This window comes from Chiroxiphia lanceolata, chromosome 5, assembly GCF_009829145.1.
Source record: "Chiroxiphia lanceolata isolate bChiLan1 chromosome 5, bChiLan1.pri, whole genome shotgun sequence".
NCBI lineage: Eukaryota > Metazoa > Chordata > Aves > Passeriformes > Pipridae > Chiroxiphia > Chiroxiphia lanceolata.
This window is the reverse complement of record NC_045641.1, coordinates 6,056,307-6,073,641: the sequence shown is the minus strand read 5'-3', so window position 1 is coordinate 6,073,641 and position 17,335 is coordinate 6,056,307. Positions and strand designations below refer to the sequence as shown.

At 39.0% G+C, this 17,335-nt stretch overlaps 1 protein-coding gene across 1 annotated transcript in view; it reads right to left on the bottom strand.

Moving 5' to 3' along the window:
* The window catches only part of CELF2 (CUGBP Elav-like family member 2), a 374,279-nt gene that overhangs the window by 31,860 nt on the left and 325,084 nt on the right, over positions 1-17,335 (bottom strand). Inside the window, 1 exon segment of the mRNA XM_032689527.1 lies at positions 10,297-10,431. Within this exon segment, the coding sequence (XP_032545418.1) occupies positions 10,297-10,431 (135 nt within the window).

The following is a 17,335-nucleotide window of genomic DNA, read 5'->3' as shown; positions in this document are numbered from 1 at the left end:
AACACTACCTGGTGTTTTTGAAGAGATAGAGGACCCAAACCTTCTCTTAAACACGCAAATGAAATGTCTTATGGAAAAGGGGAATTATTCAAATGTAGTAATGCTGGAGCTTATGAAATGAGGATTATAAACATGGGCGTGGGGGAGAAGTGGGTAAGTCAATCACAGTGCCCATGTGACATTGCTCTCAGGAATTTGCAGCGGCATTTCTGTCTGAAATGAGCACACTACGGGCTCTGACTGCTGAAGGAACATTTTAAAGGGGAAGAATAATTAAGCAATGACAGAGGCATCATCATTATTAGATAATCACAACCCAGGGGCATTAACAAACGTTGAGTGTCTCTAATCCCATGGGGTCTAATTATTCTGTGATAATAACCACACCTCCAAGTTTTAATTTATTCTTGTGGAGAATCTGGAGGGGGAGGTGGGAGAAATGGGGGCATTTTAATATTTTTGCTAAAAGAAGATGTAGTTGGCCTTTCACTAGGGCTCATCAGTATTCTAATCTAACTAGTTTGTGTGATTGGCATTAAATTGTCTGCCCTTTACAGTGATCTCCAGCCAATCTGAGCATTCACCCTTGCAGAAACTGGTGGTCTCCCCCTTGCTAACAGTACCAGCATGCACTGGTTCTATTTCTCAGGGTGATTTTTTGGCAAAGGAGAAGTGGATTTTCCTGGCCTGGAGTGGTTTATTTTCCATAAGGTCCTCTGACAAACACATTGCCACTGCTGTAGGGAAAGAAGCAACATTTTCTGGTACCTTGGAAGTGCTGTCTGACATGTCAAAGAGAAGATTCCAGTAAGTTTAAGTGCTCTGCTAGTGCTTGGATAGAATAAAATGAAAGTGACAGATGCACTCCAGGGAAAGAACACCAGAAAAGCAAGAGAGCAAGAGAGAGTCGGGGGAAACAAGAATGACAATATAGAAAGACATATACCAATAGCACAGCCTTTCTCAAATAAATCAGTGTCCCTCTACTTCTTCATTGCTCACAGGTGAACTGTTCCTGTGAAAGATTGTTCATATCTTCTCAAGGAACAGGGAAAGAGAAGCAGTAGTGAGCAAAGGAGGAGGGGAGAACATCATCCACTCGGTATCTGATGGCTTCTGTGTATCTGTGTGCATGCATGTGCAAATGAGAGTAAGCATGACAGAGAGGAAGCAGGAGAGAAGGAGAGGAAGGAGTCTTTCCCTATTGAGATATTTTGTTCTGTCTTTCTGAAAATAGCTTTAGAGTTTACGAAGTCCTTTGTGTAGATTGACTTATACAAGAATAAAAAAAAATAAAACATAAAGAGGTAAACGAATTCACTCAAATTCTTTACGAATTCAGAAGCCAAGGTCTTCAAGAACTGGAGATTAACTTTAGACTCATATATCCGTACTATGCAGTAGTGCATGGGTCTTTGAAAGTTAAGGGAGCTTGGTGAGCTTGGGAGAAGTGAAAATCAGGGTCATTTATTTTAATAATTTATATTATTTATGTTAACACCTAACATGATATTTATGATTGTCTTGAAATTACAATGGACTATGAACCTTCCACAGCAGTGCAAAGAAGGAGGAAAAGACAGAGCATACAGAAGGACTACAGGGATGGAAGACAAACCTATCAGCTGGTTATTTTTGTAGTTTTCTAGTCTTCTGTCCCATAAGTTTCCTCCAAACCTATCTGTCTAACAGAAGGTATTTTAACAAACAAGGGTTTATTGATTGGGCATGTCTTTGTGAATCTAGGCTGGTTTTGTGAATCTTGGTGTTTAAGGGTATATTTTCCTGTGACATTATGAAGACAGAGAGAGAGTAAAAAGCAGTTAATATTCTGAGCCAACTCCACACTGATGCTTCTGTTTTGTTGAAATGCATTGCTCAGTGAAGATCATCCACCTCCAGTGGAAATTACAAGCTGTACTTCAGCACTGTGCCTCCAACATACTGCGCATTCTCCCCAGTAGAGCACAGTGATAAATCACCTTTGGTTTTGGGTGGGAAGTACTTTAGAGAGGCTTGGGAAGAAAATAATAAGGCACAATGAACTGACTTGACTTAAACTTCATAGCTGACCATTAGATATTTCCAACTATAACTCTTTACTGAAATCAAACCAAACTGAATCACCACAATATGAAGAAAACAAAGAACAATTACTGAGCATTTATGACTCTGTTTTACTCAGCGGGGCCAAGGGCTGTGGCTATGTTCATTGATGCACCACTGAGTTCACATCAAAACCATTCCTACAGGGAACTTCCAGCTGTGCTCTCATGTTTATTACTGCTATCTCACACAATTTGGAGCGAGCTATTGCTCAGGGACTCATGTCTTGATGCTGAAATGACCTCCATGTGGAGCCACTTCAGCATACAGCCACTCCTAAATCACTTTCCGAAGAATTTCTGATCTAGAATCAATAAGGCTCTACTTGAGGCCAAGATCTCCTGCCTGGAGAACAGGTTCCTCCCCACTGCCCCCCAGGTACCTGCAACATCTTTCACACACTTTCAGCACTAAGCAATGACAAACAACAAGCAGTAGCATCTCTCTCTCTCTCCATAAAAAACCTGAGTGTCGGTAGAGTCCAAGGCTACAGTTCAAGGTAAGCAATGTCTTTGTTGTTTGAGTACTAACCACATGCATACACGGCAATTCAAATTCAAGTACATAGGAGAGGATGGCCTGATTCATCTTCTTTTTCACCTCTCTCATACATCTGTCTTAAGATCAGGTAAAAAAATCCTTGGGGGTTGTTTGTCTTCCCACTGCAACAAGATGTTTCTAAAAGACTTGTTTACTTCAGACACTTAGGAGTCCTATCCGTGGTATTTCAGAATAGAGATGAGATAACTGTATACTGAAAATCTGAGCCTGTAGTTAAAGGAGTTATGAATCGCAAAAGTGCATGAATAATAATTTCCATGGAAGAAGGGATTTTTAGTGGGGTGTGCAAGTACAACCTTATTGTAATAGCACATCCACAGGATACAGTCACTCACCCCTGTAAGCCGCAGAACTTGAGGATTATCCTGCCTAATGTAAAATTACCCAGCCAGGTCCTTTGCAGACCATTGGTAAAGTCATATATAGCTCAATGTGACACTGGTTATTTTCATCCATATTGCACATTTTTGTCCTGTGCACAGCAAAGGCAGTTGAGGGTTTAACTTACTTGGTTTTAAACACATGCAAATGCTGCAGATATTTTTGTTTGGCCAACACATAAAATGAATCAGTAGCCCCATATTCAAACAAATAAGTTCTTTTGAGAGAATGCTGAAAGAATTAGGTTAAAGACATTTTTTATTATTATTATTGCTGTTGTTGTTATTTCTAATTATCCTGCCTTAGGGAAATGGACCAGGACTATCCATGGACCACGGACACACGCAAAATTGAGCAGAGTTAAAGGAACAGTGTTGGCAGTAGTAAACCTGAAATAGGGGAATGCTCCTTCAAATGCATGAATTTTTCTAAGATTCACATTATTTCCTGGATATTATGAACTGCAGCATTTTCTGGGCTTGGTACTTTGTGTATGATATATTATATATAAGCTCACATATCTACCTGTGTAGGCAAGCTGATACTATCATGTTTCTTTAGTAGAAAGCAACTCTGAATGAACTTGAAATAGTGCTTCCAATGGAAAGAAAAATAGCCTTTTATACAAACGGGCATTCTTGTAGCTTGAAATAGAGATTAAGGTGGGGTAGAGAGACACTTACAAAATATAATGTATTATAAGTATTATTTGTATACTACAAGCAAAGTAAATCCTGAAATGTGCTAAGGCAATGGATTTAATACTTTAGGAAGATGATAATGTACTAATGTTTAAAAAACAAACATGTCTCCTGTTGAATTAGATCCTACTAATCCATGGTTTAGTACTGTATGTTGTTTCCTAAAAAAAAAAAAAAAAAAAGGGAAAAAACAAACCTGAAGAATTAGCCAGCACAATGCTTGACTGCATACAGTGACATTTATGCAATTCTGAGGAAACACCTGGAGATCTCTGTGCCAAATATTTATAACTTGATAATGTTGATTATAAAACAGACAAGGGAACTTTGGCAAAATGACTCCTTCTGCAGTTGTCAGGCATCCAAAACTGATGGACTGTCTGCTACCATCAGCATCCTTCAGGTTAGCACTGGCTCATTTTTCCAAAAAGGAGAACAGGAAGAGACACAGTGATGTACCAGGGAGGGTCCAAGGGAATCGATCACCATTCACCTCTCCATTTACTGTACTGGGGCTCTGGGAGATTTTGAGCCACAATTCCCACTCTTTTCTTCTTCAGTAATTTAAGACATTTTGAAGCATTATTAAAAATACAAATATAGGTCAAAAATACATCCCCAGTTTCCTATTTTTGGCTCCAGTTCCTGTTTGCATGCCTGCTTAAGGGTGACCTAATTATCAGATGAGCTTAGTACCAATATATCTCTCCAAGAAGTAGCATAATCTCTGGGCACTAAGAGCAGTGAAAGTCATTTCACTTATTTAGAAGCCTAACCACAGACTCAGACACTTAACACCATGTGGGTAAGACCAGCTGACTATTTCTCTCATCACATACCTGTGCAGTCCAATAACAGGAGGTGGGCATGCTAAGGCAAGATTTTCTTCCATAGCTTCCTTGAAAACACATACTTTCAAAAAATTGGTGCTGAGATCAGGGTTAAGGCATTGCACTTCTCTGTCCTCCAAGCATTAAGATAAGGGTGCTAATTTTATAATTAGATTTAAATACAAAATTTAAAAACATACACTTGGGATGTTTAAATACGTGCACTGGATGTATAATGTATCTATAAATCTTTATTTAAGCTACATGTTATATTTATCAACTGTATCTTTATACTAAAAATAATGAACAGTTATACTTGGGAAGTTTTCTATGTTCTGCAAAACTAGCAAAGCTTATTTTAAATGACTTTACAATAATGGAACTTGCATTAATTCCACATGAAATGGTACAAAAATAATCAATTTCTTACTACAGTGTGACGAGTGCCATTCTGCATTTTAAACCAATCTTTTCCAACATGAAACAACTACTTCAATTCATTCTTTAGCAAACTGTCAGACCTTCCTACACACCTACTGGTAGGATTATTTTTGCATCATCCTGGAAGCGAATCACAGCTATCTCAGTGGGTGCACTGGCCTCTAACAAAATGTCACGGTGGCAGCCTTGCACCACTGATTGGAGAAAAACGTATTGTACTGAAGTGAACAAAAAGCAAATCTTCTAAGAATGAGTATTTGAACATTCTTCACTGCTTCTCTCAGCTGAAGCATCTTGTATATTCTATAAAATTTCTAACATTTCGACAACTGTGTTCACAACATGAACACCTTCAACTAACAAAGACAATCCTCATCCCAGATTAGGGGGCAGAGAAAATAATGAGCCATGGATCATAGCTAGAAGTTATAATTCTCTGCTTTGAGAAGAGGGAAAGAATGAATTAATTCTTACAGGACAGGCAGTGTAATCTTTTTTCCTTTTTTTCAGTTTATTCTATACTTCACAGTCTTCTGTTTTTTGGGGCTGTTATTCTTCAATGTCAGCATCTGTCTGAAAATGAGTATTTTTAGACTTAGGAGAACTTTTTTTTCAACATAAGAGCTAATGGCTGAATACTGATACAAGATGACAAAAGCTGGGCTGGATTTTAAGAGGTCATTAAAAGAAAAAAGTCTACACTATCAGTTTGGGTTTTTTTCCAGAAATATTTCCTCTTAGGTTTACAGAGCTGATAAACCTAAAGAGTTTTTTACTGAAGCATGAATAGCTAGTTCAGCTGTGTGAATAAATAATAGTTTAGAGAATCAAATAATCATGAAAATGTCATGGAAAATGAAGGCTCCCAAGTCTGAAACTGAATTAACTTCTGGTTTAGCAATTCTATCCCCCCACAGCTCAGAAATTATATTGTGTATGTTCATGCAGATAAATCTGGATATATAATTAGATGTTTCGTCTCTTCATTTGCACATAGAAGGGCTTCCCTACTGGCTACTGAAAAAACATTTGTGTATGAATTTTAAGACACAAAATTGAAATGAGCTCACAGAGGCTGTGGAATCTCCATCCTTGGAGATACTCAAACGTTGATGGGACGTGGCTTTCACCAGCCTGCTCTGACTGGTCCACGTTTTCCAGAGCTGTATTAATCTTGTACTACCCAGGACAGTCAAAATACAAGTTATTATCCATGGGAAAATTAGGGTAGTGGGTCAACTGAGGCAAATTAAATGTCAGACGGTGTAAGAGGCAGATACTTTGATCCTGAGTTTGTATGTCCCTCCTTCGTATCCACCTCCAGGCCTTCCCACCACCCACTGAATGAACACTAAATCTCTGCAGGTTCTGGAACAGCAGCCTCCCTGCAAGCTCTTTGCTCAGTGATCCATTTGCAGGACGTGTCAAGGACAGTCTCTGGAGGAGAGAATAAGGTTCCTGACATTTGGCTGAGATTCATCCTGCCCAAACTGGGAAATTTACAGTGTGGATACCTACAGCTGAGGGAGTCCCTCCAAAATCCCTTCCCAGTTAACAAGAAACGCAAAATTCCAAGGCCCAAGCAAAAGGGAATTGAGACAAATTGGATCAGACAACCTGGAGGCAAGTAAAAGCTACCCCAGCCCAACTCCTTGTTTTACTAAATACTTCAAATACCTGCCTTTAAAATGGTATGAAATACTACTGGTACCTCCCTTTAAAACAGAAAAAGTATCCTAAGCAAGTGAAGTGAAAATAAAGTGAAGAATTAATTAACTAAATAGAGGTGATTAAAGTAAATAAAGGAAACAATTATCATATCAAAATAAAAGACAAGAAACATGATTAAATGAGTCTTCAAAAGACCCATGAGAAACTCATGAAAGACATAATATGCATTTACCTGGCTTTTAGTCTTTCATGATTTCATTTTAATTTTTATTCACTACCATCTGATAATTGCAAGAAACAGTTACTTTAACCATAGGCAATTTAAACCATTTTAATTTTTTTTTCCAGGGCCAAGAGACAAAAGAACCTATTTATTGCCTGAGGGGATTTTTACTAAAATGAAAGCTTAATCTTTCATGTTTTTTTAAGCAAAGGCTTTTAAAAAATCATTTCTAACAATGCTGTAGGGAGAGACTTCCATGGGTATGCAAAATTGAAATTATAAATTTACAATTATGAAAAAATTAATAGTTTGGGGGATTGTATTGTCTCTGTTCTTTCTGAATGAATAGTCTTTCAAGCATAAGAGAAAGTATTCAGCACATGGAGGAGAAAGAGTGTCCTTAGACTCTTTTGCGGTCAAAGTTATTTAGTCAGAATGTAAGAGGGAAAGATCATTGGAGTTTAATTTGTTTGGAAATCCTCAAATATCAGATGTCCTGTTGGTTCCTCACTTCCTGGCCTGTTTTTCTGTGTTGCCAGTGCCTCAAAGTTGGTCTCACCATTATCCCCTCTGTACTAGTTTGATGCACTGAAGGTTGCTAAATATCATCTATGTAAAATCAGGCCTCAAGATGAATTTTAACTGAAATAACCACTTTTTGGGGCTCTTATGACACATTTACAAAGGACAGAACAAGAGCTCTTGGTCAAAGATTGATTCAGGAGAAACCTTCAGGAAAGACACAGTTATATCTGGGTAGAGACATGGATATGATTTACGTGGCTGCCATGGTTTAAGGCATACTAGAAACACACACTTATGCCCACCCCTGTTGTGTGCAGTATTTTGCCTTTAACAGCATCAAGCAAAGGATTACATTTAAGCATCTACCTTTGCACTGCCCTAAATTTGGGCTGTTTTCTCAACTGAGAAATATTAATTTAATACATTATCTGGAGAGACACAACGATTTCTTCCTGAGCTTAGTGCAGGCTTTGAAATCAGACAAAATAATTTACGCTTATGAAACACAACAAACTGAAGTGTTCTATTAAAAGAAAACTAGACCAAAAAAATATCCTCAAGGCCTCCAAACATCCACACACTAAAAGTCAGATTTAAATGCTTTCTGCCAACGTATCTCAAGCTTTAGTGGCAATACTTAGAGCTACTATGAAAAGCTTTATCAAACTAAATTCATTTTCCATAGAGCAGAGGAGGATCATTGAAGATATTATTCAGGTTTACAAAATATTTAAAAGGGTGAGGAATGTGGAACCAGATAAGGAAGGTTAAACTGAAGAACATTTTAATAAGGCTGCATTTTAGGTTGGTTGTGCAATATAAATAGGTCAGTGGATCTATCAGATACACATTTTTCTTTGGCACACCAAAATGTCTAATATTAGAAACAATTGTGTACAGATACTATCTATAAGACTTTCAAAATCAACTGGCATACTGAAAACACTATTTCAAAGGCTAAATATCCAGAATTTTTTGAAAATAACAAGTTCAATGTGTTAGACAAAATCTTTAATCTCATTGGAAAAAACCTGGTGCCTGCTCTACAATACCATCCTGAGCAATACAAAGCATATGTATCTACCCAGCCCAGCTGAAGCACCTAGTTAATCACGGCCTCTGCAGACTTGGACATCAGATAAAAACACTTTCCAGATATTCAAGGAGCCTCAGGACCGTGTTAAGAGGGGGAACAGCAAGTCAGCCAGGCTGGATAAGAAAACTGTGTTGGAGAGGGAAGGATGCAAATGTGGACCTTAAGGTTGAGTCCAAGCTCTGTGCTGACATGGCAAGACAAAGTGCATGACAGGAATGTTCTGGTGCCACTTTGCTGCAGAGCAGCAATGATAAAAAAGAGTTAATTTCCAACCCCTCTGCACCATAGTACCCAACACCGAGAAGTCTTGTCAGTATGGATCAAGGTATGTTGAGTGAGTTTTGGGAGGACAGGCTGCTCAGACATTTAACAGCTAAATTACAGTGATACCACAGAACATCCATGAAATGCAACATGGGTGACATTTAGACAGGAGTAACGTGGAAACATTGACAGCGGGACTAGCCTTTTGCAAAGCGTTAAGTCCCAGCTCCAGGACGGAGGGGAGAGATTGCTCAGGTTTAAAAATACATATATACATATATCAGCAAGCCAAAATTATTTTCACTCAACCTGCCTCTCAGAGATGTTGCTAATAAATATTATTTTTAGGTCAAAATGAGGCTCATGCCAGAAACAGGAAAATTCTGCACAAACTAGGTATTAACCTCTGTCCCAAACAAACAATAAAACTGCAATATAATGGGAAGCCTTGGCCAGTGCCAACACCCGGCACCACACTCAGTCCCAGTTCTATTGTGCAGTGAAGGCTGTTTTCCTTACTGATGAGCTCAAACCGTCTGCCATGAATTACTTTTTCACGGGGAATAAATACACACTTAAACAAGATTAAACACAAACGTTCTTTAGTGGTGTCTAAAATAATATGAATGTTTTTTAGAACAGCAATAAACACACTTCATGATGCAAATAATTACACCCTGCAGCCTTTATGTAACGATAAGTGGCCAGATTCTCCACTCAGCTACACCACTGTAAATCCAGTAACTACACTGAATCAATATCTCTCTCTCTCTGGATTCTGGAGATGCTGAAGTGTTGCTGAAGTGTTACTAAAGTTTGAATTTACCCTGATTTCTCTCTAGGGTTTTGCAGACATCAGACATTCATGGCTGGAAGTCCACAGGGTGGTCATGGAGGCAACCCCACCTCTTATCCTGTCCCTTTTTCCCCCCATAAAGCTCTCTTTTGACTAGTCTTTTGTCTGTGTATTCCTTGTGCATCTGATATCACTTCTGTGACTGTATACTCAGGATCAGAAGAAAGCTCAGCTGAGCCACAGTAAAAAAATAGAAGGAAAAAAAGGAGAGAATGTCTTCACCATGATGGGTAAAGGCAATTCCCAGCATGTGCTGGGAATCAAAGATCAGTCTCTCAGAGCCACCTGAGTTGATTTTTCTGTAGGACAGGAAGAATTTGGTAATGTTCTGAAGTCTTCCTGAAAAGTTAATTTTAGCTTAAGTTTCCCATGCAATTGCAGTTTTCACACAGAATTTTGTGAGATGGGTCTGTTAGGCTTTAATGGCCCCTGAAATAACTTGGGAAAGGTGAACATGTCCACATCAGACCACTTGAAAAAGTAGTTATTTGCTTAAAAACAACAGCAACAAAAATGTATTCAGTAATTAAAGGGTCTCCAGAATGCATATGGGTGTGGAACCTAAACACAACACAGAATCACCATTTTAACTCTCATGTTCCCATTTACTCCCATGTTGAAATCAAGCACTCTGCTCTTACCGGGACTTGTGAGGGCTCCCAGAGCACCAGTCGTTGTGGAGAGAGGATTTGCATTGGTGGTGGTAGCTGAGGTCTGGGCGGCGGCTGCTGCGGCTGCTAAAGTTGCCAAATTCTGTAATTGTAAAGCGTTCATGCCTATGTGGAGAAGAAATAGGGTTAATTGAAACATGTGATCATCACCATCATCATCATCATCACCATCATCATCATCATCATCGTGGTGAAAATAGTTATTTTCAATGGAGGTGGAGCTTGGGGTGTGCCTTGCCAAGAAACTCAATTCTTCTCACTCCCAAGACATCTATATTCTGGAACCACTTCCTTCACTTCCTGAACGGTATCTCTCACTTCTCTACTTTGGAGTTGAGAAAATGCAGCAAAGGCACCAGCCTATGCTTCAGGAAAATTAAACCTGGTTTGTGCCTCTTCTGTAAGGGTAGTGTAGAATTAAAAGTCATTTAAACTCTGTGTGAAGCCCAGGCACAATATTATTTCCTGACACAACAGGGGGTGTAAAGAAGATAACTAACATTTAAAACACATTCAGGACAGGGTCATATAATTGGGATGAACACAATTTGTTTCCCATGTCTCCTCTGAATATAACTACTAAGGTTACACTGCACAGTAACCAATAATTGTGCTCAATTTCCTTTTGATAGTTCATTTCTAAAAACATATATGAACTAAGTACATCAAATTAGTATCAGCCTGACCATCATTGAGGCTGGGACTTTCAGACTGTAAGCTCTGGACTATGATATTAAGTTACTCAGTCATCTGTTGCTTCATTATTTTAGAAGATGCAGGGGAGATATACCTGCATTTAAGTGAGCACATTCAAAAATGGAGGCATTTAAATAGCAAGGGCTTTAATTTAGATTTTAATACAGCATGTTCCAACAGGCAGGTCAGGCCTCAGGTGAGCACCTGGTCTGGCTGAAGTTCTAATGTCTGTGCCTCAGTCAATACCCAAAGTCAGCTCAGATGGTGCTTTTGAAAATGTGACACAATGACAATTGTAGGAGTTAAGGTTTTAGCTGATCCAAGATACAACCCTTCTTAGTCTGTAATCTGTACAGTGCACTTGGAGGAATTATGTGACCAAAAATGCTCTTTCAGGTTTCTTTTGGAAGCTAATGACCATCTTAAAAAATAAGTCTTCTCTCAAACACTACCCACCCAAACAATTTTGCAAGATGCAATTCAAATTCAACTGTTGTGCCCACGTGAGTGCAAAACAAATACCATCATTGCCTCATCCCACAAAATCTTTTTTTTTTAATATAGTGGGATGTTTCCTGTGAAAACACAAGAGGAACCCATCGATTTGACAAACGAGTTCAATGCCCACAGAAGATGAATGAACAAGAGCTCAGTGGAGACAAAGTTGTCTCCCCATCTGATCTGTTTTACTGTAGACTATAAGACCCTGGCCACAAAATAGGTCTGCAGATGTTACAGGGTGTCAGCTTGGGGTGCCTGAAGGAAAAAAAGACTCCTTGCTGTTGTCACACTTGAGCAAGAGCACCCAAATGTGACTGTCAGCAAGGGCTCATGGCACACACTGTCACCCAGCACGCTCTAGAGCCGATTTTGTCAACAGTTTTATCACTTAATATGCAACCTCTTTAGGATCCTCTGTCTGCTTAAACATCTAAAAAATAAGTCCTGACATCACTGTTTCATGTTCCCCGGGCATTTTACCATCTCTGCTCTCTCTTTATTGGTTTCTCCCATCAACTTGTCAGGAGCATCAATGTCCCGCTTGATAGGACAACCTTGGAGGAGGGAAGCCAAATGCTCTCAAGTCCCAGTCCCCAAAAGTACTTTGCTTTGAACTGGGGATTTTGAGTTCAGCTGAACTGCAGCTGAGGTACAGTTCTGCGGGATGAATCTGCTTTCTCATTCTCTCCCCTTTCACACACTCTCTGCACACATTCCACATCCTACATTTTTTTCAAAGCAGTCCCAAATCCCGCAACAGGGCTGGACCACAAATGAGTAGATGGGTTTTATTTGAAAGAGCTGCTCACTCAGCAAATGCACCTCTCTCTGAAGAAATGCAAATTGCTTAACACTGAGGAACAGCCTCACAGGCAGAGCTGCACATGAAAAATGAAAATCCTGCCGTAGAGGAAAAAAACCTTCTGGGTACGGAATAACTCTTGATCTTCATGATGGAGACAATGTTGGGAATTAAAGGGAAATGATTAAAAAAAACAGAATCACAATACAGTTTGATTCCATTTTTAATAACATGTATTTACCAATGCACTATCAGCTTGGCAAATATTCAAGATCGCAAGGAAATTCAACTTTCATTTTGTCATTTGGCAGATTAAAAAAACAATTAAATTATGTACAAAACAGATGCACAGTATGTCTTGCTTGAAACTTAAGATTTTTTAAAAAAATTATTTATAAGGATAGGGGCATGAAAATTTAATTTAATGTTCACCTTAGGTAATTTTGTGTCTTATTGTTCACAGCAATTACCATAAATCTACATATCAATAAGCGAGAACAGATGTCAGTTGTTACAAGTGCTTGCCAATCAGGCCTGTTAAAAAGTGACAGATGGATGGTGATAGAACATTCTCATAAGGCCTATTAGCACATTCACAGGAAATTTTTGTAGTGCTGCACAGTCACAGATGCAGTTCTGTGAAAACACGGGGAAATTTGAGAGCACGAGATTTACATTTTACAACTTCTTGTGCTGCCTCTGACACAGACTTTCATACAATGAAGCAATTTGCCTCGTTTCAGTCACTGCAGCGTTTCTCCTCTGATAACTGTAAATTTGAAATTATTGGGTATTTGTAGAGGAGGGAACAGAGTCACAAGCCGTTCCTGAAGACTTCTTAGGCCTCATCAACTCTTGGGTTTCCAAAATCATAATAAAATCATATTAGGAAATAGCTGAGATTTGCTTGCTGAACAAATTCCTAAAAAAGGAAGGTACTGGCTACATTTAGTGACAACATATGCACAGAGAATTTAAAAGTCAGTGGTGATTATCAGAACCAAATCTGATAGCTCATAAGTAGTTCCCACTGACTTGACTTCTTTCTCTTTGGAAATTTTATCCTTCTCAATTACTAGGATTTATTCCTTCTGAATTAAATCCTCACTGCAGCTTAAAAAATGTGGATTAAGGTAAAATTTATCATCTCCAGGCCAAAAAGCAACTATTTGCTGACACTGACATCAGCCATTTTGGATGCTGATGGTAAAAATGGGTGTCAAGCTGTGGAGTGTGATGTTATTCCAGCTATATTCTAAGAATTAAAATACACAGGGGACCTGAGCACTACCTCCATCAAACCGTATATATTCTGCCTAACTTCAGAAAAGCTGCTTAACTGAACAGTGCTTGAGGTATCCTGACCAGTTACAGCTTGATTTAGCAAAGCCCTTAAAACAACTTTTAAGTTCACATTGATTCTGCTCTATTTTAAGAGTACATGCTTAAATCTAACTGGAAGTTCATAGACTCATAGAATGGCTTGAGTTGGAAGGGAAATTAAAGATCACCTAGTTCCAACCCCACTAGAGCCATTTGTTGACTTATGTGGGATTTCAGCCCATTTTCAGGTTACATATGCTATAAACACATCCTGGCAAGAAGTGTGCTTTTCTCAATTGAAACTGCTCCAATCCTAGTGGGAAGGATTCATCTGATCTCACTTAATTCTAATAAAAGTTACTCTCTCAGGCTCTTGCTATAGTCTGAGAAGAGAGAGGGGGTGGATGAATCATCTGATCCTAAAATAGAATCACAGAAGCATAGAATGGCTTGAGTTGGAAGGGACCATAAAGATCAACTAGTTCTTACCCCCTGCCATGGACAGGGACACCTTCCACTAGACCAGGTTGCTCAAAGCCCCATCCAACCTGACCTTGAACACTTCCAGGGATGGGGCATCCACAGCTTCTCTGGGCAACCTGTGCCAGAGCCTCACCACCCTCACAGTGAAGAATTTCTTCCTAATATATATAATATTTTTCTAATATCTATAAAATAGATAGATAACCTTAGCCTTTTATGATGAATTGCTGCCTGGGAGTGACTCCCTCTTCACTGACATTGCAGGGAAACAGGATGACTACTTTCCAAACTGCTGAGTTTCTGTGGGATGAATTCCTTCCACAGAGGAGCCAAGGTAATAAAAAGCCCCTCACCCTCTTTTTACTAGTTATGGAAAGACAAGAGAGAGCTACAGATCTTGTGCCCAGACTTGGCCAAGCTTCCATATCGTGCACTTTCACCACCTGAATAAGCATCTCATCAACAGCTCAGCATTGGTTTTACTCTTAGGGTGCCTCTCCTTATCCTGTGAGAAGGAACAACATGTGGATTGAGAACAGGCTCACCTGTTTCAAATTCTTCCTCCCCCAAAAATGCTAAAGAGAGTTGTTTAATTTATTAGCTAAAAGAAAAAAAAAAGGCAGCTAATTGTATGTGTTAAATTAACTAGGACTTTCAATGGAATTAGTATTACAAAAGCTCAATGTTTTTGGTCCCTGAGGTCAACATTTTCAAAACTGGTAGTTATCTTTAAGAAACAGCTATCTCCCCTGAGCTGGAAACAGTTTCTCAGTGACCTTTACTTTTAATATGATAGCCCTGAAGAGGTCATAGCAGGAGAAACCCTCCTTCGGTATGGTTTTGCTGGAATGAAGCCATTCAAGAGTCAGAGGATATAAAGGATCCTTGGGCCAGTGCAAAAGTATAGAGCTTTTGTGCAGATGGTCCTGGCTTCCAACTGGTCCCTCCAGATCTACTGAGCCAATTCAACAATTAGAGGAAAATATTCAGAAAGCAGAACCTTGCAGAGTTTCTCTCACCCATCTGGTCCTACAGACTCTGCAACAGGAGGAAATCTGGCTTGGGTAGCAGAAGAAGGGTGGAATGGATTGAACTGGGCTCAGAAGGGGCCAGAAGTTCAACCCAAAACGCAACCAAACTATGAGAGAACTTGGAAAGGACTGGAAAAAAAACCCCCCATACATTGGAAAAATATGAAAAGTCCCAGCTGTAGAGGTTTTAGGGATCTTAATGCCAAAGAAGAAAAGCCAAAACCATGGTTTCTCCTCCTGTATAACTTCAGGAAGCAAAATACACTGTCTATTCAATGAAATTTAGAGATACCCTTTGTGTTTTTTAGGAGTACTGCATGTTTTTATGTCCTGAATGGTCACATATACGGAAACATTGCTGTATGAGCCAATATTTATTTCTGCCAAAACATTTGACATTAATGGACAATAGAAAATCTTCATAGATCATATATTTTTTATATACTGAAAACACTGAAATATTTTCTACAATCACCCTAATAACAGTAAACCTCCCTGTTTATACTGTCTGTATACTACTTTACAGGCTCATTGGCTTAAATAACTGCAGCTTTTAGGACCTGATCTAGTGCCAGCCAAATTCAATGCAAACATTCAAGCAACATCAATCTCCTTTGAACTAAGCTTTCCATGCAATTTGTATATATTTGAAGGAGGAATTTCTGTTTGCTTGAGAGGTTGCTAGTGCTTAATGTAGCTTGCATTGTCTTGTAAAGTAAGACAATCAAATCCCATAATGTAATTCATCTACATTATTAGCCTTCCCCAAAGACAAAGTGCAGGCTAGACGCTGAGGCTGGAGAGGCACGTGAGAGGAAACATTGCCTTTAAATTAGCATGAGCAGATATCAGAGGAGGGGAGGAAAAGTGAGGAATTGCTCACTATAAAATATACACATGAGGATGGCATGTGCTTGCATGTTTTATACAGGACAACGAAGCAGAGTTTGGCAAGGAAGGGTTGGTGCCTCCCATCAGGACCACGGGATTACTATAACACCAAAGGCAGCACTGCCAACTCTCCCAAATTTATTACCAGTCCCAACATATTTACATTGTTTTCTTTGGCTTGACTCATGAAATAAAACGATTTCATTAAAATCTCTTTTCAATAAAAAGTCAGAAAAACCTAATCTGAGGAATTAAGTGTGGAACCTTAAAGCTTGGAAAGCTAAATGGCAATCTACAACTTTTTGTCTCTCATATTTTAGCATCTCAAATTTTAGTTAGAAGAGTTTCATGATTTGCTTGGACTTCACAAAATGCTAAATATATAGCAGGGTCAGTGGGCTGCTACAGCTACTTTAGAGCTGGTGCTGTGTGTTTAATGTCTGTATCTTACTGAGTTCTTGAGAAAAATCCCAATATTTCATTGGACTGTATTCTCACTTCCAAACAAACAGAAAAACTCCAACACTCTTGAATCACAAATGTCTAAAAATCCCACTCCTTTCACCAAAATCAAAGAACCACAGCTTTTGCAACACAAAAACTACTTTAACCAGATTGAGGCATAATATTAGGGAAAGGGAATTTAAAACTCCACCCTGAAGACCAGTGTCTTTGCTCTGCTGGCAAAGAAACTTGCTTTGATTCAAGAAATAATGTCACTGAGCAGAGCAAATAATTCTTCACATGTGTGGCGGGGTGTGTGCTGTGTCCTTTCTGTTTTGTACCAAGACAACACAACTTTAGCAATACAAATAAATACTTGCAGATCCAAAGGGCCCTAATTTTGGACAAGGGGGTGGCTCTATCAGAAATCCTAATGTAGCAAACCATGACTTCATCAAGATTTAAGCATAAAAGAGATGCTAGAACCCTGGCATGCAAGTAAGAGTGGAATTTCCTTGACTCACATGGCTTTTGATCAAACTTTTAGTGTCTGAATTCCATGGTATGCACACCCATCGACTTCGAGGATAAAAGTTGCACCCCTCAAACACGAAGTTCAAAGAACTTGAAAGCAGCAATGATGGATCTTTAGCACCTTACTCAATTGTGTCTAGATTTTATTCCCCACTTGGAAATGTTATATCAAAAGGCAAACTATATGCAATATGCAATTACATGTTAGATTAATTTTTGTAAAATGAACCTGTACAGCTTAAGTTAAAAAACTGTGGGCCTTTACAAATGTTCAAAGAAGGCTTCAGCAGGTAATGTAAGCTCT